Raw genomic sequence first — 26,772 nt, 5'->3', positions numbered from 1 at the left:
GGGACTCGTATCCCAAAGCTGCCTAATGTCAGAGGCCAAGGTCTTAATTGCACTACTTTTCTGCCCACCTGATCTTCCCCACTCAAGTCACTATTTCATGCTTTTGAACTTCTGGGATGGGAGAAAATCAGGCGAAAGGAGGGTTTGGGGGATGGTTCGGTTTTCTGTGGCTGCCGTACAAACTACCACAACCTTCGTGTCTTAAAAGAACATAAATAGATTTTCCACACAGTTCTGGAGACCAGAAGTCTGAAATCAAGATGTCAGCGGGTCCACGCGCTCTCCCAGCTTCAGGTAGCTGCCAACCATCCTCGGCATTCTTGGGCTTGTGGCTGAATCACTTCAGTCTCTGCCTCCATCTTCCCATTGCTGCCCTCCTATCTGTCTGTCCTCTCTCTGCCACTTGTCATTGGATTTAGGTCTCACCCTGATAATCCAGGAAGATCTTCTCAAGATCCTTAATCACATCTGCAAATACCCTTCCACCATTCACAGGTTCCAGGGGTTAGGACATGGACATACCTTTTTGGGGACCACCATTCAGCCCATTATAGAGGGAGAGGAGGTGGAAACATCACCTGGGAGTGATGTTCAGTCACTCCGAATTAGGAGAGTTGATGAAGAATTGGATACAAGATTCTTCTTTTTCCATTTTCCTTGAAGAGTGATATTTCACACTCCCCATCTGGGGTTAGAATGATTCTTTCAAAGAGAGATAACAAAAGCTTGTCAGATATTTATGGTATAGACTGTAATCAGCAGTCAGAGTGTTTTCCAAACGTGAGCCCCGTTGAACTACACTGGATCTCAATCTTGGGAAGCTTTTAAAAAATACCAGTGCTCAATCCCACTGCAATGAATTATGTCAGAATAGGGAGTGACAGTGGTAAGGCAAACTGTACAGTTTTTAAAAGAATACCAGGTGATTTAAAGGTGTGGCCAGGGTGGAGTGCCGCTGTGGAAGGGGTGGGTTCATCGCTAACTTCCCCTTTCAGGTAGGGGAGGTTAGCGCTTTGAACAGTGTTAACGCTGGCCCAATCCATCTTTGCTTCTGCCCACAAAGTATCCATCCAGTGGTTCCCCACCTGTTTCCCTCCCTGACTGGTTCATTTCAGTTCTACCTTGGTCGGCAGGCAAGCTTTTTCCTTCATGATGCTTTCCCTCTCTACCACCCCATATACACTGTGGCACTATTAGCAGATTACTTTTGCACAGGGATTTAAATAAGGAAAAGTTATTTAGGAAAAGTGTCTACTTTATAAGATTATTCAAAGTTGTCAAATTACAACCATCTCTAATTTATATTCAAGATTCTGAGTTTTACAAATTTTTAGTGAATTGGACCAAAACAGAAGAATTTGGCTGCCCCATCTTGGTAACTTCCAGGGTTTTCTGAATGATTGTGACTATATTCCATTTTCCTCTTATGCCCAAATAAGAAAGAGCAATGACAAATTTTACAAAATGGTGTGAATCAGGATCTGAAACAGATGTAAAAAATATATATATATATATACACACAGTACTGGATAGCAGATATGGTTGCTTTTATTATTATTATTACTATTATTATTTTTTTGGCTCCTTAAGATTGAGAAGGACATTTAGCCATCCTACAGTTGTAAATAACCAGTGTCACCTTCTTTATACTTCATGTTTAGTATGATTGATGAATTAAATATAGGCTGAAAAAGGTGTCTCAAAGGATAATATAAAAGCAATACAATTCATTTTTTCTGGGAGGTTTTGGTTGCTGTCTTTAGTGTTGTATTTTCTGAACCTAGAGTCTAGTCTTCTTCACCTGCAGGTCTGTGTGGTGGTTTTGTGCTTGGACTGCTCAGATGAATTTTAAATGAATCAAATATTTTAGAATGACAAAAAGGCTACTCCCCTAGCCCCTTTTTTTTTCTGATAGGATAATTAAAACCTGTAAATGCCACTGAACTGCTTTTGATACGATTTGTAAACTTTTGGATTGTAAAATAATTTGTTTTAGAGTTATGAATTAACTATCTTTAGAAAGTTCAAATCTTCAGCCCCTCCCACCATCCCCCCTCATTGTACTTTTTTTGTCCTGAAATAGTGGGATAAATGGAATAGCCCCTCTTTACTTCTTGTCACCCTTCCCCAGTGAGGCTTAAGCAAAACAAGACCCAACTTGGAGGGTGATACCTAGAGTGGGAAATCTACTTGTTAACAGTTTAAATTGAAAGTATCTTCTCTTCTGATTTTAATGCTCTCATTTGCGTTATGTATTTCTCTAAGTATGTGTTATATTAGGTTGAACTCTTTGAAATTACTGTTTCTGTAGGTTGGAAGTTTCATATGATTCAACCTAATACATGAGATGAAAAGCTGTAAGGAGCTGTAGGAGTTTGAAGATCAGGAAAAGCCTTGGTATATCTCATTGTGGTGTCTAGTTACTTGTTTTGGTGACTTGATTAAGACACCAATAATTGAGAATACTCTCAGTGAACCTGTCAAAGTATGACTGATTGAACCCTGTTTGATGGGTACAAATTCCAAAGAACACAGTTGAAAATGACTGGTTTGAGAATATTCATTCATCCATTCAGTATTATTTATTAGGAATCTATGTTATGCTACCCAGTGTGCTAAGTCCTGGAAATAAAATGATGAAAAAGAGAGATGTAGTCCCTACTGTCCTGGAAATTCCACTTTTGGATATGACAGAAAAACAAACAAAACTGAAAGTAAAGTGGCAAAAAAAATTATAGATTGTTACAAATGCTATAAGGGCCTAAAATGAAGACTAACTGACAGGATGGAGAGATTGACCTTAGATAGGGTTGAACACATCTTGCTCATTGCTGGGTAGAGAGAGATACACACACAAATGCATTGTACTGGTTCTGTTTTTTTACGTCTTTTAGGAATTAGCTTATTATATTATGGAGGCTGGCAAGTCCCAAATCTGCAGGGTGGGCTGATAGGCTAGAGACCCAGGGAAAAGCTAATGTTTCGGTTGAAGTCTGAAGGTCGTCTACTGGCAGGTTTCCTTCTTGGCTCAGGGCAGGTCACTCTCTGTTAAGGTCTTCAACTGATTGGATTTGGCCCACCCACATTATGGAAGGAAATCTGCTTTACACAAAGTCCGATGTTTTACTTGTTAAGCTCATCCATTAAAAAACACCCTCACAGAGATATCCAGAGTCCTGTTTGGGCACCGTGGTCCAGCCAAGTCGCCACGTAAAATTAACCATCACAGGAGCTTACTTAACATCTTTGTTTGAATTCTTGTTTCCTTCAGTGTATTATGGTAGGGAGGCTGGGAAGGATCTTCATTTAAAAAAAAAAAATCACCTTTTTATTATGGAAAATTTCAAACTTACAGGAAAACAGAGAGAGAATGGTATAATGATCCCCATGTGCCCATCACCCAGCTTCAACCATTATTAACAAGGACAATTTGTTTCTAAATTATACCCTATTGTCTCCATTTCCTTGCTCAAGAGGGAATGGATCTGTCCCTTTAAGTTTACCGTCCTTTACTGTTTGTTTTCTTGCAACTTAGATGATGGGTTATCTTCCCCGGCTCAAGAGTTCGACCCAGCATGTTACACAGCTAGCTGATTGCTGGGGATGGGAGACATTAGATTGAAGGTTGGGAAGATACTAAAAGTCCTTCAATGGATCTGGGCACATTTACAGTCGGAATATGAGCAGCGTTATTTTCTGAGCTATTTACTTGAGGGTGCCTAGTGAGTTACCTTGGAAACAGATTCTTCTTGTAGCATTTGAGCTTCTTCTGTGGTGCTAGGATATTAATAAAAACAAATCCGAAGGTCTCTCTACAGTACAAACTGCTGCAGAGAATTCCCTTCATGATTTTTCACCTTCCCAATGACACTATAACATATGGGGGGTGTGTGTGTGTTGAGTGTGTATGTATGTGTGTGTGTATATAAATATATATATATATATATATATAACATATATAGTGTGGAGTCAATTTTTGGCAGAAACTCTGAGCCTTTTGTATTTGGAATCACCATATTATGGAATCTTATGACTGAGTTCTGGGTAGACCTCAGTAAACCTTAATAGTCTATGTAGAAGCACCCACTAAGTGTTGATTGCTTGGTGGCTTGAAATTCTTTCTTCACTCCTTCAGCATGGGTCCCCAGGATGACCTGAGGAGGTGTTAATCACACGTCCTTTTGCTGGAGCTAGTGAAACTATCTCATCAACTTTATGGGTAGCTTTGAGGGACTTTGATGCATTGGAGATGAACATGTCATTTTCACTTACGGATGAGGAAATTACTTGGAAGTTCAAAGCGCGTACGTTGGTCTGCACATGCTAAAGAATGGTATCGTAACAACAGTTGATCTCCCTGTGATATCTTCCAGAGATACATAGTGCTATGAGTTAGATTTCTCAGAGGATACTGGGTTTTTGTGCTTCTCTTGTCAACAAGGTTCATTATACTTTAAAGAGACACATGCCTTAACTTAAAAAAAAATCAGCTGATGAGTGGGCAGCAAGGAAAAGGATTGTTGTTTGTGTACAATAGTAACACAGGTCACTGTTTCTGCATTGAAATGGGTGTCTAGGAGTACGTGCTTAACTAGCTATTTGAGTAATCAGTTCTAAACTAGTTACTGGAGTAACAGGTTTAAAAATCTCATTTTTCTTAGTCTGTCAGATTAAGGTAAAAGAAAGGGCATGTCTATGGTTCTACAGTTCCATTAAAATGTCTGTATTCCTCTAAAACTCAAAGGAGCAAATACCTCACTCACAAAATCTCTCATAATAATTGCAAGCTTATATTATTGAGGCTTTATGAGTGAGGTTTAATGATAAGGTGACAGGTACTATTTGAAATGTGTGAATTTAGGAATTCCAAAAACATTTTGAATCTTATTTTCTTAGTTTCTATACTCTGGATTCTCAAAACAGTTCTTAATACTTAGGACAAATTAATGTCAGTTTTATAGAATGAAATTGCCATCTGCTTAAAAACTGATTTTCTTTTTCGCTTTTCTCTAGTGAGCATTGACCACAGAGTGGTAATTTATAGTTGTCATTCTATACAAATGTGGGCCACTTGATGAGAGAGAGGGTGATGGAGAAAACCTTACCGTTAGGGCATTAACTGTTTGAATGTTTCTTTTTAAATTATCTTGAAGCAAAATACAAATCATGGCATTATAAGGCACATTATGGAAAGTGTGATGAAGCTCTCAGTGTCTTACTGGGACTCTTAAGCAGAAAGCTTCTTTTGTTGTTGTTGTTGTTGTTAAGTTGGTCTTTGATCTTCCCAAATCTCTCCATCACTCTTCTGCCCCTTAACAAGTAATGCTTATTAAAGATGTACTTCGTAGCTCATCATTCTATGTTGGAAAGATGTCAGAGTCCTTTCAAATTTTTGTTTTTCCCATGGGTAGGCTTTATAGTCAAAGACCTAACTGGTATTAGTTTTAAAACATTTTAGGGCAAGAGTTCCATTTAGAATCCCCCCACCCCCAAATCTGAAACTAACCCCAAATGTGTATTTTGTTTGGGACTTTTTAGAAATGGGACACCAGTGTGAAACATCATTTTCTATATCAGTTGGAGGGTTTTCCTTTCCATTAGCTGCTCTATTGCAGGACTCATATTCATACTAGTATGCTTTTTGGAATGAAATGTTAGTATTTTGCTACTAGAAAGTAGTATCCCATTCATTATGGGTGATGGTAGTAAATCCTAGTTGAACTGAGCTGTGCTAACAGAAGACCGCAGAGGTATTTGTTATTCCTCAGCAAGCAAACTTTCACATCTTTTAGTGAGAAATTGGAAGGATTAAAAAAGAAAGAGAAGGAAAAAGGAAAAGACAGGAATTTTTGGCTTAAAATAGAAATATAACTAGTATTTTGGTTTAACTAAATAGATACAGTCTGTATAGCTATATATAATGTTATAAAATAGGTCACATATGTATGTAGAATTAGTTAAGAATGTTTGAATCCATTACTATGCTTAGAAAACAGTGTTCCCATTTCTTATGTGAAATTCCCTGCCAGTGGTAAGGGAAATGTAAAAGGAATGTTTTCAAGTGTTCTTTGATTGGGGCCACTTTGGCTGGGCAGACCTGAGAGACATCATGCACCACCCACCTAACCTACTTACGTTTGCAGCCACAAAGATGCCATTAAGGCTGCTGCTTTTGACGGGATCCCAGGGGGATCTGATTATTAATGTTTGCCAGACACAGAAGTATTGACATTCTCATGTTATCAGCATTACTATTCTAAGAGCCCAGTTATCAAGGACCCCAGGAGACCTTGTTTTGATAACCACTAGCGAAGGAGACAAAATGTGTGGCGGTTGTCGTTTTAGTGATGAGCAGTATTACTGCCTGCTTAGTTTGTAGCTTGTGTAAACAAATGAAAACATGAGGAAAAATACTGAACCTTTGTTAGCATTGATCTAGGTTGAGAGTTCCAACTTAAGAGTATTGATGTGTTCACTCATAGACAGAAGGGGGCCAATATAAGTAAGAACGTGAGGCCATGTCCCAGGACCTAGCAGAAACATGTGCAGTGGATTAATAATTTGTGCTGGAATGGTTTTCTGGCTATAAATGAAAATCTCATTAGATGAAAGGTTCCTATTTCCCTCATCACAAACATAGTGGGAACCAGATGAAAACTTGCAGATAACATTCTAAATCAGCATCCTGGGGAGCTCCCCTTTGCCACCCTCCTTTCGACCCTCCTAATTGTTGGTGGCAGGGTACCTTTCAGAGACAGACTAATCTCACCAATCTGTGCTATTTATAGAAATGACAGTGGGGATAAAGGGGCCCTTTTGAGATTCTGAGAAAGATAGGGACATCGTCTCCAGGAAAAAGCTTATTCATCCAACATTTTGCAAATAGTTTGAAACTTATAAAAACCATTCCTAGATTTTATAGGATTAAGCAAACATAATTAGTGGAGGCCAACCAAATTCAGTTCAGTTTAATTCAATGAATACTTCTCGAGTGCCTTCTATAATATATGCTTGATGTGGTTGAATTTGTGATGTCTGTCATAGTTATGTTTGAAGCAAAATGAATTTCATGTGTGTTGGATGACATCAATAGTACGAAGTCGAAAGGAGGGTGGCAAAGGGGAGCTCCCCAAGATGCTGATTTAGAATTTTATCTGCAAGGAATACTGACAACTTTCCAAGTCCAATTCTGTCATTTTGCATGTGAGGAAATGGGAGTCTAGGGAATTAAACATCTTTCCCAAGATCATAGATAGTTGCAGAAGTGGAACTGGCTGATGGTGTCTCTTATCTATTTTAGTGTTACTTCCACTGTCTCTCATAATCTTTTTCTTTCTTGTATGATTCCATTTATATGGAATGCCCAGGAAAGGCAAATTATAAAGACAGAAAGTGGATTTGTGGTTGCCTGGGGCTGGAGGTGGGAATGGGGATTAACTGTATATAGTCATTAGAGATCTTACTGGGGTAATGAAAATGTTCTGACACTGGGTTATAATGATGGTTGCACAGTTTGATAAATTTACTAAAAAGTATTGAACTGTTTATGATTCGAATGGGTATGTTCAGAAAAGGTGAATTTTATGACCTGTAAATCATACCTCAATAAAACCTTGCTGTTCCATGTGTGTCATTGGACCAACAGCATGAGGATTACCTGGGACGTGATTAGAAAAGAAAACCATTGGGCCCTTCTGCTAACCCCTTAATGAAAACAATAAGACGAACTGTAAGGTAAATAGTCCCCTGAAATATTTTGATGATGAGGGTGACGATGATGGTGATTTTGTTTAGCCAGCTTACTTTTAACTTTTACTTTAATAGAAAATACAGAAGTAAGCTTTACCCTGGCTCCCGTCAAAGCTTTTATAAATGTCAAATTTATGATGTCTGAATTAATATAATTTAACTGTATTCTCATTCTGATGGAGAATACTGGATAATTTTTTCTTGAGGTGTAAAAGATTGCATATTGTTATAAAAATAAGTACTTTCATAGGTTTGAATTTGGGAAAAGGTATTCAGGTTTTAATGGAAAATTTAGTTTTAAAAATGTTAAATTATTAAAAATGGTAAACACAAACCCTGTAAAAAGATGCAAAATGCCTTAAAATGTTAAATGAAAGAAGTAGGATATAATACTGTCTTGTGTGTGTATTTAGATATTCGAAACTATTGATTCGAAACTACCTATTCTATGGTAGTCACTTGACTGGATGCTGACAATAGGGCAAAGAAAAAATGAACACACTGCCTGATTTCATGTGGCTTCTAGTTTAATGAGGAAGGCAGCTGTTAAAAGAAATAATTACATAAGTTATTAATAAGCTACAATTACAATGTATTAATAAGAAGAAGGAAGAAGAAGTACTAGAAGAGAATCCAGACATAAAATTGAGTCTGGATTACGGGGGTTGGTTGTCAAGCAAAGCATTCTGAAAAGCAAAGTGTAAGCTAAGTGCTGAAAGGAGATGAATGGGCTTTAGGGGAGAGGGGAGGGAAGCCTAGAGGGAGGAGAGCTTTCTCAGCCAGTGGGAGGAGCCTGGTGAAGTCAGATGCTGAAAGGAGGTGGTGAGATGCTTAAAAACAGCAAATAGAGAGTGGTTACAGACAAGAGGTCAAACCACGCATATAGCCTTCTAAGTCCTGTGGGGGCTTTGTGGGGGGTAGGAGAGAATGCAAGGCATCACTTAAGAGGCTGTTGAAGTGGTTCAGCTGGGAAATAATGGTGACTTGGATTTGGGTATTACCTGTGCAGGTGGGAGAAGGCAGGTAGATTCAAGAGATGAAAGAATGGGTAGGCCTTGGTGATGAGGTCTAGATGAAAAATAGGAGAAAAGAGAACTGTTAGGTTCCTATGTAATATGATTACCATTCGATGTAAATTACAAAGAAAAATTACAGAAGAAATATGCAAAAATAATGAGAGTTGGGTTAAAGTGGAGGGTTTATACATTATCTTCCCCTCTTTTTTAAAACAAATTTTCATAAAGCTGATATTGCTTCTATAATTAATGAAAAAATTTAACAAACGCTAAATGATTGCTGATACTTACAGTATTGCTTAATTTATCTCTAGAGGGCTGCAATTACCTCAGTTCCATAATTTTCCCTTATCTTTGAGCCTAGTGCGTTTTCAAGAGATACGAATGATGTTTCTATCTCTTGGGACAAAAATCAACAATCTGATAAATCTCATAGTCTGAGAGTAATTCCTGTTAGTTGTGCCTGCATTTTGCCTTCCTCAATTTCGTTATGTTACCTTCTAATTACATTCCTTTGTACTGTGTATGTTATTTGCGATTTCAGAATCTCCTTTATTTCGGGCCAGTTGATCTGTGCCAGTGGCTTTGGAACGCAGGTACCTTCTTGTCGGGAGTTAATTGTGATCACATTAGCTAGGATAATGCAAAATGAGATTCTTCCTCATTATGGTTGGGTCTTTAGAAAGGTAAATATTAATCAAATATAATTCATTCTTAAATTCTCAATAAAAATATTATATGTGTGTCTGAAAATGGGTTTCTGGGCAAGAGCAGTGACAATCTATTAAGACAATTGTATTATTAAAGCCACATTAAATAGTCCCTCTGGAAATGCTGAAGAACTTATGTGTTTATATAACCACTGAGTATTTGTGAAGCATATTTACATCTCTGCCTTGGATATAATAGATACTCCAAGATACTCAATGGGCTTATGAAATTTGGAGAATATTTATTATTTTTTTTATGAAGGCATTTCTCTTTTTAAAAAATTTATTTTATTTATTTATTTTTGGCTGTGTTGGGTCTTCGTTGCTGCGTGCAGGCTTTCTCTAGTTGCGGGGAGTGGGGGCTGCTCTTCGTTGTGGTGCATGGGCTTCTCGTTGCGGTGGCTTCTTTTGTTGCGGAGCACAGGCTCTAGATGCGCGGGCTTCAGTAGTTGCAGCACCTGAGCTCAATAGTTGTGGCTCGCAGGCTCTAGAGCATAGGCTCAGTAGTTGTGGCGCATGGGCTTAATTGCTCCGCGGCATGTGGGATCTTCCCAGACCAGGGCTTGAACCCGTGTGCCCTGCATTGGCAGGCGGATTCCCAACCACTGCGCCACCAGGGAAGCCCCTGGAGAATATTTAAAGGATGTTATTGTTACAGTGGCAAAAACCTTGAGCAATTAAAAATTCTTGTTGGGTCAACTCAAGTCTTTTTGAGATCATCATGTTCATAAACAAAGCTTTCTGTTGCATGGAGTTTGAAAAATAGATTTTAAAATGTCTTCCGGCGACTTCCTGGTGGCGCAGTGGTTAAGAATCTGCCTGCCAATGCAGGGAACACGGGTTCGAGCCCTGGTCGGGGAAGATTCCACATGCTGCTGAGCAACTAAGCGTGTGTGCCTCAACTACTGAGCGTATGCTCTAGAGCCCGCTAACCACAACTACTGAAGCCTGTGTGCCTAGAGCCCGTGCTCTCCAACAGGGAAAGTCACTGCAATGAGAAGTCCATGCACCGCAACGAAAAGTAGCCCCCATTCGCTGCAACTAGAGAAAGCCCATGCGCAGCAGCGAAGACCCAACACAGCCATAAAAAAAAAAAAAAGATTAAAATAAGTCTTCCTTGACTTAGGTAGTAGTTTAGAATATTTTTTTACTTTACTTTTATACTTACTTTGGAAAAGTGTAATTTTTTTTATTTTATCATACTTATTTTGGAATATTGCAAAAGTTTTTATTTTTAGAAGAGTTTCATTAGTGGAATAGGTAGCCAAGGTGGAGTGGAAACAGGATGAGAATAGACCCTGGAGTCCTGCAAACCTGGATTTGAACAGCACATTGACTACTTGTTAGGAAAATACGTTACATTTAAAAAATTTTATTTTATTGAAGTATAGTTGATTTACAATGTCGTGTTAGTTTCTGGTGTATAGCAAAGTGATTCAGTCAGTCATACATATGCATACATTCTTTTTCATATTCATTTTTTTAACATCTTTATTGGAGTATAATTGCTTTACAATGGTGTGTTAGTTTCTGCTGTATAACAAAGTGAATCAGCTATACATATACACATATCCCCATATCCCCTCCCTCTTGCATCTCCCTCCCACCATCCCTATCCCCCTCCTCTAGGTGGACACAAAGCACCGAGCTGATCTCCCTGTGCTGTGTGGCTGCCATTATGGTTTATTACAGGATATTGAATATATCCTGTGCTATACAGTAGGATCTTGTTGTTTATCCATTCTGTATATAATAGTTTGCATCTACTAACCCCAAACTCCAATCCTTCCCTCCCCCAGCCTCCATCCCCTTGGCAACCACAAGTCTGTCTCTATGTCTGCGAGTCTGTTTCTGTTTCATAGGTAAGTTCATTTGTGTCATATTTTAGATTCCACACATGAGTGATATCATATGGTATTTGTCTTTCTCTTCTGACTTACTTCACTTAGTATGATAATCGCTAGCTCCATCCATGTTGCTGCAAATGGCATTATTTCATTTTTTTTTATGGCTGAGTAGTATTCATTTTATATATGTACCACATCTTCTTTATCCATTCATCTGTCGATGGACATTTAGGTTGTCTCTGTGGACATTTAGGTTGTTTCCATGTCTTGGCTATTGTAAATAGTGCTTCTGTGGTCTTAGGGGTGCCACATTTTTTATTTCTAGTGTCTTCACTGTCTTGTTGGCATTTTGTGAAGATGTGGAATAGCAGTTAAAGCAAGAATTTGGAATTCCACGAAGGACAGTTGGAATATCAGCCCCACTCTTTATTATAGGTATGACCCTTGGGGCAAGTCACTTACTCTTTCTGAGCCTCAGTTTTTTCAACTGCGAAATAGGAAGGCTAATATTCTTCACAAAGAGTTTTTAATTCATATAAGTTGTCAGAAAGCATTGCATACTGCGATATGTTTGGCAAATGTTAGTTATAATTATAGTATCTTTTTTCTGAGGTCTTACCACATCAGGGAAAAGATTGTAAGTTTAATATACTTTTACCTTTTAAAATGTCACAAATTTGAGTTTAGTAATGAATAAATGATATTGAGCGCCTGTTATGTACTGGGCTCTGTTCCAAGTGCTTTAGAAACGTTGTGCAATCTAATTTCCATAGTGAGTTGCAAGGCAGGGGGTAGTGTTCTCCATGTTACAGATCAAGACATTTAGGTGCACCCAGGTAACCTGATTGGTCCCATGCTGTGCCGTAATTGAGGGAAGATCCAACACTAAGCCTTGTTTTGTGTGATTCCAAAACCATTGCTAATTTTTTTCACACTGACTCATTTTTCTCAGTGTCTACTGACCAAAGTATATTTCAATTAGAGGGCAGTTTCATATTTTGCTTTATGCTACTTATCCCTGTGAAGCCCAGTGGTGAAGGGTCTGTTGGATTGCCCATTCCTCAGCATTGACAGTGTGGCTGTATTATATCCGTATTGGTAACATCAAGAGTCTTGAGTAGTCCATTTTTATATTTGTTAAGAGTCCAGCATTTAGAACACATTTTGGACAAATGCTACGAAAGATATTTCATCTCAATGGCACATTTTCCTATATAACTGGTATTACACTTGTCATGTTCCACCAATTAAGTTGAAATTTACCTATGCAGCAAAGCTATCTCCATGGTTACTCTGCCAACTCTTAGCCCTTTTGGCTTCAGACTGCTTTATTATAAAATGAAAGTTCTCTAGAGTTGCTAGCTTGGTAATTTTTCAGATTCTAGTTGTAGGTGCCCTTTTGTCTTACTATTTTGGAATATAACAACCGGACAACCTTTCATATATAGACTGAGATTTGGTCTCTTTCCAATCACTCTGAGATCATCTGACAATGGTTATTGGCAAAAGTAAAGAACCAGTCCCTGAAAAGGTGACTTACTGCTGAATACTACATCCAACCTCAGTATTAAAATGCGTTTTGCCCCACACTGGTAAATTCTTGGGTTTTAAAGTGGAAAGGAACTGTTAGAGGTCATCTAATTTACAGATGAAGAAAAACAAAGGAATGAGGGCTACTTAGCATTAAAAGTTTTCATTAGTAATTTTCATTCATTCACTTAGCAAACTTTTACAGTGTCCCTACCCTGTGTGGGTTCTGGAGCTATAAAGTATAAACACAGTCCCAGTACTTACGGTCTCAGAGTCCATTGGAAGAGAAAGATTGACCAATAATTATCACAACAAGTAAAACCTTATAAAGGCACATTCAAAGCACTCTGAGGCCACACCTTTGATTATAGATAAAGAGTTAACATAATAGTTTCATTTTAAAGAATAAGTAAGTCTTTACCAGGCAGGGTAGGAAGAGAAGGCACCTTGGGCAGAGCAAACAGAGGTCAGGAAAGAGCACAGTCACTTTGGAAAATGCTTAGTGTGTTAGTGTTATGGGTAAATAGGACTTCAGAGTGAGGAGTGGTGGGGAACGGCCGAGTTCCCACTGTGGGGTGGTATTAGTGGGAACAGCTCACACACAGCTGGACGTTCGGTGAGGACAAAAGGTAGGACCCTGTGAGTTGTGCAAATATTGAAATAGTTCCAAGCTGGTTGATAAATAGCCATTGATCTGAGACCCCTCCCACTGTCCTGTTTCACCTCCCAGACCTCCTCACAGCTAGTACTTCAGCAATTAAAGAGTTGACACCCAGCTGGAGGCCTTTAGGGACCCCCCCCCCCGCCCCCCCGCCCCGGCCAGCAGTAAGACAATGCTGGTTGTTAATTTTTTTGAGCATCTCTCCTCTTGTTTGCCATGGTAAAGAATGTAAACTTTATCCTATAGGGTAGAACTGGAAAACTAAATGCCTCCAGGGGTCAGGCAGGCTAAACAGAAATGAGTGAAGCAAATGGGTATAAACAGCAGGAGGAGGTGAGGACTGTAGTGAATTGGAGGCATTCAAATTAATTTTTTAAAAATTCTGTGTGAACAAGTATGAATTAACGTTTGCTATTGCTCAAATTTTGCAGTAGAAGAAATAGGAAGCCACAGTAGGTTTTTTTTTTTTTTTTTTTGGTTGGTTTGTTTTTAAACTAGGGGAGTTATACAAGATTTATTTTAAAAAATATTGCCATGAGGGTTTGATGGACAGAGATTTCAGAAGACATGGAGACACAAGACCGAAAGCATGGGTTGTTACTAGTTCCAAGATTGGATAAGAAAATGCTGGCATAGGGCTTCCCTGGTGGTGCAGTGGTTGAGAGTCCGCCTGCCGATGCAGGGGACACGGGTTCGTGCTCCGGTCCGGGAAGATCCCATATGCTGCGGAGCGGCTGGGCCCGTGAGCCATGGCCGCTGAGCCTGCGCATCCGGAGCCTGTGCTCCACAACGGGAGAGGCCACAACAGTGAGAGGCCTAAGTACCACAAAAAAAAAAAAAAAAATGCTGGCATAGATTCAAATATTTTGGGTTGTATATGAAAAAAAGTTTTCTCTGTATAAAAGAACAATAAAAAAGATGACTGGATTGTTAAGGCAAATATGTCATTTCTATCTTAAAAAGTTTCTTGTACCTAAGGCACAGTGATACAGTGTTTTTTCAGGGAACTGTGTAGGTCTGGGATGCCCCAAAGCATATTAATTTAAGCAAAATATTTGTGGAGGAAAAGCAAACAAACAAAAAAACCCTGTGGGTGGTGAAATGCGGTGGAACAAATATTGAAAGAACTCTTCAGTGTAACCAAGCAAGGGATTTGTATGGTAACATTAAGATGTTTTCCACAGTTCTGAGTAGGTTTTATTAATCAGTTTAACACATTTGAGTACATACTATATGCTAGACACTGTTTTTGCACAATTTTAAATAGAATTTGTTAATTCATTTATTGAGCATTTACTATGTGCTCAGCATACTTGCAGGCACTGGGAATAAACCAGAGAACAAAACAGACAATCCCTGCCTTCATGGAATTTCCATTCTAGGGGAGGAGACAGGCAATAAACCCGATGCAATATCAGGTTTGGTGAGCAAACCTAGAGGATGGATTGAGGCCAGGGAAGATCAGAGACTGAAACCAATTAGGTATGTAATTTCTGCGGAAATTCGAGTGTGGGGAAAGGTGATAACTATACAAAATGTAATGGAAGTGAGTCTTCATAGACCTCAAATTAGCAGAACTTGGGATGGAAGGAATGGAAAGGGGGAGGGTTGAAGGGAGAAATTCACAACCAATAAAATGTGAGTTTAGAGTGTTGAACATTTGTTGTAGCAAAAGTGATGTGCTAGGTTTTGATGAGCTGAAGTTGAGATTTTGGTGAGTTGTCCCAGTGTAGCTATTTCCTTAGATCAGCATTTCTCAAACGTTGGTGGTTGTCAGAATCACCTGGGGAACCTGACAAAAATGCAAAGGTCCAGAGCCTTTTTCCTTCAACTAGCCTGGGCCTCTGTTTTTTATTAGCTCGCCAGGTGATTCTGACACAGCAGAGTTTGAGAACCACTGGCTTAGATAACCAGACACAAGTCTGGAAAGAGGGATTGAGTTAAGGACTGGAGATGTATATTTTAGAATTTTAAAAAAGTGTTAATTGAGACTTATGGATGGGTCAGCTTTCCCAGGTGATGAGTATTAAGGGGGAAGAGGGGAAACTGTAGGACAATGAGTGATTGCATATATGTAGTTGGTGTTTAGACCAGGAAGAGCCTGAAAGACAGACACATGAATTATTCAGCGTCAGGAAAGTGCAGAGAGCTGTTTCCCTTTAACTGGAATGTGGGCTCCATGGGGATAGAAACCTCAGGGTTACCTTATACCTGGCATTGTGCCCAGCACTTAATAGGCATTTAATCAATATTTGTTTATTGAATGAATCAATGTGTGGCTCGCACAGAATCTAAAGAGAAGTTTTTAGGAGGATGTAGGCAGTCATGTCACGTGTAGCAGCCTGAGGTCAAGATGGCTGAAATTTACAGGATTGCTGATAGATTTGGTCAGAAGGAAGCTATTACTATAAAAGAGATGGGGTGATTAAGTGCAAGCAGGAATTTAGGCTCTGCTGTCATGTATAACATTCATCCTGAGCTGTTGATGAGCAGTGTAAAGGCAATAAGTGTGTACACACATAATGCACATAACATATGGTTATGTATACACAGATATATGTGTACATGTTTGTATATCTGTGTGTATTCACGCATATCCGTGAAAGTATAGATCTTTAGCCCTGGAGTGTTCATTGTGCCCTGTTGCTCTGTTGCCATCCTGTAGCTGAGCCTCCTTCAGGTTATGAATCTCGTGGGAAGGAGTGTCTCCCAGGAGTCTCACAGGTTGTAGAGGGCTGTCTTTGGGCAGTTGGAACACAGACAGAAGCAACAAAACGCTCTGGACATGTCTCCAATAAGCTGTGTAATCTACTTGCCACCCTCAGTCTTTCAGAGGTTGGTTGTTTCCCAAGAATAGGTGTAATTTCTAGAAATTGCATAAAAATATAAAATCCTGCTCTAAGATTTGTTAAAAGCTTTTTAATTCCAGGCACACATTTCCTTTGAAAGGATGAATCTTCGTGTCATGAAGCAGAGATGCTTATTAGCCTGCTTTCTGTGATCTGCAGATTCATAGATGAAGCATCCAACCTTTCTTGTATTTTGAAATGTCATGTCCGGCTGCCTCTTAATGAAGATTCATTTATCCTTTTTACACTGTTAAGTACGGTCTATGGGGATAGACTTCTCTCAGTCCACAGGAATAGAGCCCATTAGTGCTAATGGAAGTTTTGCACATGTCTGCAGAGGTGAATAGGCATTGAAACAATTTATTGATACCTTTAGACTTTTACAGTCGTTTTTATTTAGCTGCCTTAAGGATTTCAATGATGACCGCTTTTTGTCCCCATATAGTGTTTGACATTGATTGTAGGAATCTGGTGATGGGCCTGAGGTTGTAACTTTAACAGGTGTAAGTATTTCTTTCCTCTGTTTCAGCTGAGAAGTTTTGAGAGTGAAATATTCACAGCCATTGAGAGACCTCCAATTTAATTTCTCATCATGCTTGTTCTGTAGTTCACATTAAGTCCCGAGTATTGAAGGAACGGAACAGGTGGACTTGTAGACATCAGATAGTTGGCCATGCTGTTGACAATGGCGTCTCAGGATGCTCAGAACCTCTTCCAGCCTCTCTCTTCCTGGATATATCGGGTTTATGAAGCTCTCCAGCAAGCAGGAGATACGTTATCTGCTTTGCTGGTTAACTTCAACAAACAAGACTCTAAATTGAGTGACAAGCTAGACCAGGACTTAGATGATATTCAGATTCAGGAAACTTACTTTGAAGATGAAGAACAAAGCAATTGGAGTCAAGAGGACATAAATTCCTTGTTTCTTGAAGTGGATCATTTCTCCTGTTGTAACAGTGATTTGCAGGACTCTGCCCAAAGTTCAAGGCCCAGACTTAGCCAGCATGCAAAGGACGCCTGTTCTGTAGTGACCCAGTGGCCCAGTCAGACCCTTGATGACCAAAAGCCACCACATGTGCTTTCTTCTATTGCCGAGGAAGAACATCACCTTGAAAAGCAAAGGAGTGGCCTTCAACAGGGCTTTGACAGCCACCTCTCTGGTATTTTAGAAAACATTAATGGAAAAATGCAAGGTAAGCTAGCCAGTAATCATTTTCTATGGGTTTGTCCAAAGGACATTTCTACTCATTTTATTTTTATTTGTTTTAGTTGTCATTTGAATTTTATTTTTGTCTCTTATACCTTTCCACATACTGGCTTCTTAAGGAGAGTTGTAATCCTTAGGAATATTTTCAGTATATAGAACTTAGGAAGATCCACATTGGTGGGCTCCATATTCCAAAACAATAGTTCAGAGCAAGTGAAATGGTGAAAAGCGAGTCTGTGGGTTCTGTTTGAGAAGCCCCTAGTGCATATGTCATACTGTTGAAAACATCTTTTAAAATATTCTCTCTTTTTTAAACTAGGTTAGGAATCTCTAGATGTTACTATATTATTCAGTGTGAAATCCTGTGCAAAAAGCCATACTTGTTGCAAAATTTTGAGTTGATAACACTCCAAGAACACTTCTCACAGTGTTGTACTGAGACGTGATGTGAGATGACAGTAGATAGGAAATCTTTGGAATAAGAATAGCTCGCTTTTCTTCTAGCCTTGAATGGAAAGGACACATTTAAAACAAACTGCCTATAGAGCTTCATCCTGTCAGAACTGAGCATATAATGGGCCTTCAATAAATGCATAATGAATATGGTGAAAATGTAATTAACTCTATAAAAGTAGCTGTAGTATGTTCTGGCATAAATTTCTCACGCTTCTGTTACTCTAAGCCTGAAGTAAGGACATTCCATTTTATTGAGAGACAGAGAGATACATGATAGGCAGAGAAAGGTGCTGGATGTGTATATAGGATGTGTGTTTGTAATGCGCACATAGCTTATGCAGGTTTTCAGATCTTTTAATGTAAAAGGTGAACGCATTAATTCTCTTCTCGTTGGAGGGAGCAGACTTTTCTGGAATACTTTCTTAGTGTCTTCATCCATTTTCAGTGATTCCTCTTAGCTTTATCTTTTTAGAGGAATGTTTTATCCAGGTACATACAGTCTTAGTAAGTGAAGAAATATAATTTCATATTCTTTTTATAATGCTTTCTTAAAAAAATTTTTTTTTATTGGGGCATAGTTTTACAATGTTGTGTTAGTTTCTAATGTATAGTGAAGTGGAGTCCCCTGTGCTATACAGCAGGTCCTCATTAGTTACCCATTTTATATATGCTGTTGTTTATATGTCAATCCCAATCTCCCAATTCATCCCACTCCCCCTTCCCCCGCTTGGTGTCCACATGTCTGCTCTCTACATCTGTGTCTCTATTTCTGCCTTGCAAACCGGTTTATCTGTACCGTTTTTCTAGATTCCACATATATGTATAATGCTTTCTTGATACTCTTACTCAAATTAAAGTATTAAATGCTAGAATGAATTGGTGAACCAAGGTAACCTAATATTCTTTCTGAATCTGATAAACTGTAAATAAATGCAATTGCAAGCTTTTTAAAATTATCTATAGAGAGAATCCTAGAAATGTCTGGACTACTATTAGGATTTCTTAGATTTGACTTGAAATTTCTATTCCTATTTTAGAAAATTCTTGCTAAAGTTGAACTATATTTAAAATTATTAACATGAATTTGGCTCCATAGATGCTTAACACTGGCTTCTGTTAATTTTTGTAATCGTTGTAATAATCTAATGGCAATTAAATAATTGTGTCCATTTGTTCATTCGGGAAATGTTGATTCACTAGATTGTAGCCTTCTGGAAGCCAGCAGCCATGTCACAGATTCATTTCTGTATCCTTACTATCAAACACAATGTTAGGTATATAACAGGACATCAGATAATAATTACTGATGGAACAACAAGGAAAGCTAACAGCTCTACGAGGTAAATACTATTATTATTCTCACTTCACAGTTGAGAAAATTGATGATTAGAATTTGGGACTCTACCCAAGACTGACATTTAGAAAGAGGCAGTGCTCAGGTAGTCTGATTCTAGAGTTTACACATATAACTCTCCGACCCCCACCCTTTTTAAAGTTATAATTTACATATAGTAAAATTCATCCTTCTGTAGTGCACAGTTCTGTGAGTTTTGGCAGACACACGTGGTCTTCTAACCACCACCACCATCCAGGTATGAAATAGTTCTATCACTCAAGTCCCTCTGGGGCCAGTCCTTTTCCCTACCTCCAGCTCCTGGAAATTGCTGATATGTTTTCTCTTTCTCTTGTTTGCCTTTTCCAGCCTGTCATATAAATGGAATCATGCAGTCTGAGGCTGCATTTTGAGGCTGGCTATTTTCATAATGCCCTTGTTGTAACACCCTTGAGATTTATCTGTGTTGTCATGTGTTCCACTGGTTTGCTTTTTTTTTTTTATTATTGCTAAATAGTATTCCATTGCAGGAAGGCCCCAGTTTGTTGATCCATTCAGCAGTTGAGGGATATTTGGGTTGTTTCCAGTTTTTAGCATTATGAATAAAGCTACTATAAACACTTGCAAAACAGGTTTTGGTGTGAATATGTTTTCAATTAGGTGAATACCTATGAGTGGGATTGCTGGGTCATATGGAAAGTATATGTTTAACTTTATAAAAAAAAAAAATCCACTGTTTTCCAGAGTACAATTTTGCATTCTCAAAAGTTATGTATGAGATTTCCAGTCACTCATATCCTCACCAACACTTTGTGGTATTATTATTATTTTTTTTTAGCCATTCTCATAGGTGTGTGGTGATAACTCAGGTTGGGAGATAATTCTCCATCAGTGTCTTGCATGTCCTATGAGCAGGGCAGAGCCACAAACAGCCTTTTGTTTTGGATTATCTTTTCAAGGGTGTTTGTATGACAGCCTTGGAAGATAGTGTGTCCCTCCAGAGCACAGGGGATATGTGTTTGCTGTCCAATCTAATAAAGTTAATGTCTCTCTTCAGGGCAAAGCTTAGGCAAATTTGCTTGCAAATGGTAGAGGTTTTCCAAGCTTGGTGTTCCCTGGCGACATAAACCCATTGCACGCACGGAATCTATCTGGGCCAAGCCTCTGCATTACCCCCATGGTACTTGGAGGTACTGTGAGTAGTAAATTGTCCTTTGTCTCTAACCCAGAAGTCTTGCATCTCTGCCAACGTCTATAAAACAGTAGCAGGCAAACTTGTTAGATGCAAGTAGGATAAAATCATAGACCCTTCATAGGTTTTAACATCCCGTTTGGCTTTAATTTGCATGTCCCTAATAACTAGTGACACTGAGCATATTTTCATGTAGTTGTAATCTGTATGACTTCTTTGTAGGGTCTTCAAATCTTTTGCCCACTTTCATTGAATTGTTTGTTTTCTTATTTTTGAGATTTGGGAACTATGTTTATATTCTGAATATGAGGAATGTACTTTAAAAATATTTTCTCCCAGTTTTGTGGCTTGAATTTTCATTCCCTTAACAATGTCCCTCAAAGAACAGAGATTCTTAATTAAATGAAATCCACCTTATCAAGTATTTCTTTTATGAATTGTGCTTTTGGTATCATATCTAAGAAATCTTTCTATAACCCAGGGTCAGAAAGATTTTTTTTCCTGTGTTTTATTCTAGAAATTTTAAAGTTATGGATTTTGCATTTAGAGCTATGATCTATTTTGAGATATTTTTTATATGATGCAAGGTGTGGATTAAGCCCTCCCCCCACCATGTAGATGACTAATAATTCCTATACCATTTGTTGAAATGACTATACTTTCTCCATTGTTTGCTTTGATATCTTTGTCAGAAATCTATTATCTATATACGTGTGGGTCTATTTCTGGACTCTATATTTTCCCATTAATCTACATTTGTATTCTTTCTCTAATACAAATCTACATTTGTATTCTTTCTCTAATAACACACTTTCTCTAATAACACACTGACCATAGCATTATGGTCTTGAAATCAGGTGAGCCCTCAATTTTATATTTAAAAATTGTTTTGACCATTCTAGTTGTTTCCATATAGTTTTTAGATTAGACTTACTGATTTTTACAAAAAAATTTGTTGAGAATTTTATTGGAATTTTGTTGAATCCATAGATCAGTTTGGAGAGAATGACAGGCTAATAATAGTGTGTCTTTGTGCAAGAGGGAAGAGATATGGGGACATATGTTTATGTATAACTGATTCACTTTGTTATAAAGCAGAAACTAACACACCATTGTAAAGCAATTATACTCCAATAAAGATGTTAAAAAAAATAATGTGTCTTTAAATCTACGAACATGGTATACCACTTCATTTATTTAGTTCTTAATTTTTTTCACCTGTTTTGTAGTTTCCAGCATACAGGTCTGATACATATTTTGTTAGATTTATACCTAAGTATTTCCCTTTTCTTGGATTTAGTTGTAAATAGTATATCTATAACTTTAAATTTCCAACTGCTACTTGCTAGTATATAGAAATGCCATTGATGTTTGTATATAATCTTGTATTTTGCAACCTCCCTAAACTCAGTGATGAGTTCTAATTGCTTTTTTTAAAAAAATTTTATTTATGTATTTATTTATTTTTGGCTGCACTTGGTCTTCGTTGCTGTGCGCGGGCTTTCTCTAGTTGCAGTGAGTGGGGGCTACTCTTCGTTGTGGTGCGTGGGCCTCTCATTGAGGTGGCCTCTCCCATTTCAGGGCGTGGGCTTCAGTAGTTGTGGCTCGCGGGCTCTAGAATACAGCCTCAGTAGTTGTGGCGCACAGGCTTAGTTGCTCCACAGCACATGGGATCTTCCCGGACTAGATCTTGAACCCATGTCCCCTTACATTGGCAGGCGGACTCTCAACCACTGCGCCACCAGGGAAGCCCCACTTCTAATTGCTTTTTTATAGCTATTTTGGGATTTTCTGCGTAGATAATAATATAATCACACAAATGACAGTTTTATTTATTCCGTTTCAATACCCATGTCTATTATTTCTTTTTCTGGACTGATTACACTATATTATCATGTTGAATAAGAATGGTGAAAGTGGGTATATTTGCCTTGATCCTGGGCTTAGTGGAAAATCTTTGTCTTTCACTGTTACTTAGTAGTTAGATGTAGCTTTCTGTAGATGCTCTTTATTATATAGAAGAAATTTCTTTCTATTCCAGTTTGTTGAGAGTTTTTAATCAAAAAGGATGTTGAATTCTGTCAAGTGCAGTTTTGCATCTGTTGAGCTGATCATGATTTTTTTTTAATCTGTTGAAATGAATTATACTGATTAAGTTTTGAGTGTCGAACCTGTCTTGCATACCTGGGTAAAATCTGCTTGGTCGTGATGTACTATTCTTTTCATATATTGCTAATATTTTGTTGAGGAATTTTTATCAATTTACATTAGGGATATTAGTCTATAGTTTTCTTTTCTCGCAATATCTTTGTCTAGTTTTGGTATCTGGGTAATGCTGGACGCATAACATGAGTTGTGTAATGTTTCTCCTTTTTTATAGTCTGGACAAATTTGTGTTAAATCAGTATTTATTTCTTAAATGTTTGCTAGAATTTTCCATTGAAGTCAGCTGAGTTTGGAATTTTGTTGTTGTTGGAAGATTTTGAAATAAAAATTCAGTTTCTTTAGTGTGTATAGGATTATTCAAGATGTCTGTCTTTCTTGAGTGACTTTTGGCAGTTTGTGTTTCTCAAGGATTGTTTTTTTTCATTTCATCTATGTTGTTAAGTTTATGGACATAGTATTTTCTTGTTATCCTTTTAGTGTTTGTAGGATATATAGTAGTCTCCATTGTTTCCTGATATTGGTAATTTTTATCTTCATTTTTTCCAGGGGTGTGGGGTCTGTCTGAGTAGAGGACTATCTATATGTCTATATGTTTTTCGAAGAACTAGTTTTTGGTTTCATTAATTTTTCCCTATTGTTTTTCTGTTCCTAATTTTATTGAATTCTGTTATTTATTATTTTCTTCCTTCTGCTTGCTTTGGGTATAATTTGTTCTTTTTTCTAATATAATCATTTAATGGATGCATTTTTCTAAACGCTGCTTTGTCTACATCCAAAAATATTAATATGTTTTTATTTTCATTATATTAAAATATTTCCTAATTTCCCTTTGACTTCCTTTTTGATGCATTGTTTATTTAAAAGTGTATAGGTTAGGTTCCAAATGTTGGGAATATTCTGGATAACTTTCTGTTACCAATTTCTGGTTTAATTCAGTTGTGGTCTGAGGACATACTCTGTATTACTTTAGTTTAAAAATATTAAAGTTTGTTTTATGATCCTGAACATGTTCTAACTTGTTGAATGTTTCATGTGTACTTAAAAAGACTGTGTATTTTGCTGTTATTGGATACAGTGTTCTATAAATTACTTCAAGTTGTTTGAGGCTGTTTTCCTGTATACTTATTTTTATACTGATTTTGTTTACTTATTTTGTTCTGTTGGTTACTCTATTTGTGGATTTGGCTATTTTTCTCTTTTCTGTTCTTTCAGTTTTTGCTTCATGTAGTTTGAAGCTCTGTTGTGAAATACATACACATTTTAGAAATATATGTCTTCTTGATGAATTGACCTCTTGGTCATTATATAATGTACCTTTTTGTATCCCTGGTAGTATTTCTTGACCTAAAGTCTACTTTGATATTAATATGGCTACTCCAGCTTTCTTTTGATTACTGTTGGCATGACATGTTCTTTTCTACTCTTTAACTTTAAATCTATCTTTATCTTTATAGTGGGATTCTTGTACGTGGCATATAATTGGGTCCTGCTTTTTTATCCAAATTGACAATCTTTTACTTTTAATTGGTATGTTTAAACTGTTTGTATTTAATGTAATTATTGATAATGAATTAAAATCTGTCATTTTGTTAGATTTTTTCCTATTTGTTTCATCTATTTTTGTTTCTTTTATCCTATTTTTTCTGCGTTCTTTTGAATTGAATCTTTTTGTGATTCCATTTCATCTCCACTATGGGCTCATTATTTTTATCTCTTTTAAAAAAAGTTTAATGATCATCCTAAGATTTTACAACATATATCTTTAGTTAATCGCAGTCTATCTTGAAATAATATTGTACTGCTTCAGGTATAGTTAGATGACGTTACAACAGTGTACTCCCAATTCTTCCTTCCCATCTTTTATTTTTCTGTTGTTACATATTTAATAAATACTCAATATGCTGATATTTGATATTTGCTTTACTTGGTTGGTTATCTCCTAGAGTGATTAAAATAAGAAAAAAAGAATTCTATATTTACATCATTTATGTCATTTGAAGCACTCTTTAACTTTTCTTGTGCATATATGCAGCTAATGAATTAGTTATTGTTTGTCTGAAAAATATTTCTTATTTAGTGTTGAAATATATTTTAGATACGTATAGAGTTCTGAGTTGACAGTTATTTTTCTTTTAGCACTTTAAGGTTTCCATTTCACTGTCTTGTGGCTTGTATAGTTTTCCTATGAGAAGCATGTTGTCATTCTTACTTTTGTTCCTCTGCATATAATGTGTCTTTTTTTCCCCACTGGATGCCTTAAAGATTTTGTCTTTATCTTTGGTTTTCAGCAGCATATATCTAGGGGTGTGTGTGTCTGTGTGTGTGTGTCTGTGTGTGTGTGTGTGTGTGTACGTTTATATTTGTACTGCATATGTGTATGTGTGTGTTCTGGTATTCATTTTTATTGGTGTTCTCTGTCCTTCTTGTGTCTGTGATTTAGTAAGTTTCATTACTTTTGGAAAATTCTGTGCCATCATCTTTTCAAATATTTCTTCTAATCCATTTTCTCTTGCTCCTTCTTCTGGTATTCCAATTATACAAATACTAGCCCATTTGATATCATCCCACAGCTCTTGAATGTTCTTTTTCTTGCCTTCATTCTTTATTTTTTTCTCTTTGTATTTCAGTTTGGGTAGTCGTATCTAATGACGTAGTCTTCAAGTTGACTAATATTTTCTTTGGTTGTGTGAAGTCTGGTGATTAGGCCATCAAAAGTATTCTTCATCTCGGTTACCTTGTTTTTCATTTCTAGCATTTTAATTTGGTTAAAAATTTATTTCAGTTTCTCTGCTGAAATTCTTCATCAATTCACGCATGTTTCTCCCTTCTTCCACTATTAATATGTTTTTAGCATATTAATCATAGTATTTTAAAATTCTTTGTGTGATAGTTCTAACACTTGAGTCATATCTGAGTTTGGCTTTCTTGATTGCTTTGTGTCTTGACAGTGTATTTTTCCTTTCTGCTTTTTTGTTTTTCTTGTATTTTAGACTGAAAATTGAACATCATATGTAGGGGAAGTAAATAGTATGTCTGCCTGGAAGTAGGTGAGCCTTTTCTAGTGCTGGGCCTTTAGTGTGAAGGGGTTGAGTCAATTTAGTCAGAATATGAGCTGGGTTTCGGTTTTGTTGTTGTTATTGTTATCTCCTTGTAGTATAGCCTTCAAAACCCTCTATTATTACATTGTGTTTAGGGTAGGGGCTTGTTTGCTACAGAGCTTTGTCAAAATCTGCTCCATCTTCAGCTTCAAGTCTCTTCTCGTTGCCCGTACCTCAGAGAGGGTCTCTGTTTTCAGGCTGTTGGCCCTTTCCCAGAAGGAGCCTGATGTTATTCATTACTTGGTGTTTGCTCATATGGTGTTGTTGTGTTGGAAGTTTCTGTTTTCTGCTGTTGTGGAACGGCCTCTGTCTTAGGCAGGTGATATGTTCCTGTGTCTTCGGTTAGGGCCTTCTTGGTAATCTTGCCCCTCCCTCAGAGTTAGGGGATTTCTACTGGTATGACTCCAGGACTTCTTTCTACCTCTTCCCCAGCGGTGGTAGTTTTTATTCTGTTCTTTTCACTCACCTTAATGTGTCTCTACCTATGGTCTGAGGGTGATGGGATTTGCTGCCCTTTCCCAAGTGGCTTGTGGCTTTTATTCCATAGTGGAAAGATGAGAGAGGAATCCTGGTGAGACTTCTGATTTTGTCTATAGCAGCTGCTCTTCCCCCTACTCCAGGACTGTACCATGAGAGAACCTTTCTCCACTCCTGCCCTGCCCCGCTCCGCTCTGTCTTTCTTATGAGTACCAGGTGAGTTCTGTGGGGCCAGGCTTCTAAGTGGGTTTCAGTTTCCCTGGGGTTTGTGGCTCCCATGGGTTCTCCACTCTTGTGCTAGTACACACTTAGTCTTTAGAAGTTCTCTGAAAATATTAGCTTAATTTTTCTTGCCAGCTTGTATGAATCCAGCATCTGCCCCTGGCAAGCAAACGCTTCTGTCCTTTCTCCCATGGAAAGAAGTTTTCTTTTTGTAACTTTTGGATTAGTTGGTTGCTTTATGATCTCAGCTCTCTGATGG

The 26,772-nt window shown here is 37.7% G+C and overlaps 2 protein-coding genes across 3 annotated transcripts in view; both read left to right on the top strand.

The window, feature by feature from the left end:
• Window positions 1-26,772, top strand: part of SYT16 (synaptotagmin 16) — a 146,250-nt gene that overhangs the window by 5,758 nt on the left and 113,720 nt on the right. The window lies entirely within an intron of this gene.
• LOC141277966 (synaptotagmin-16-like) lies at window positions 11,274-20,676 on the top strand. Of its 2 annotated transcripts, none has more exons than XM_073800415.1 (3): window positions 11,274-11,337; window positions 16,892-17,555; window positions 20,416-20,676. In XM_073800415.1, the coding sequence occupies exons 2-3, from the start codon at window positions 17,036-17,038 to the stop codon at window positions 20,448-20,450; spliced, it is 555 nt and encodes a 184-aa protein (XP_073656516.1). In that variant the 5' UTR covers window positions 11,274-11,337; window positions 16,892-17,035; the 3' UTR covers window positions 20,451-20,676. The 2 variants fall into 2 exon arrangements, with proteins under 2 accessions (XP_073656516.1, XP_073656515.1); XM_073800414.1 differs by lacking the exon at window positions 11,274-11,337 and adding an exon at window positions 14,901-14,995.

The sequence above is a fragment of the Tursiops truncatus genome, chromosome 2 (assembly GCF_011762595.2).
Source record: "Tursiops truncatus isolate mTurTru1 chromosome 2, mTurTru1.mat.Y, whole genome shotgun sequence".
In the NCBI taxonomy this organism is placed as follows: Eukaryota; Metazoa; Chordata; class Mammalia; order Artiodactyla; family Delphinidae; genus Tursiops; species Tursiops truncatus.
The sequence above is the reverse complement of the archived record's forward strand: the minus strand, read 5'-3'. Positions and strand labels throughout refer to the sequence as shown.

Excerpts from the sequence above, each read along its gene's own strand:
- LOC141277966 (XM_073800415.1), top strand. The coding sequence starts at position 17,036 with ATGCTGTTGACAATGGCGTCTCAGGATGCTCAGAACCTCTTCCAGCCT. Across the intron at positions 17,556-20,415 it reads CATTAATGGAAAAATGCAAG|GGCAAAGCTTAGGCAAATTT; the intron begins GTAAGCTAGCCA and ends GTCTCTCTTCAG.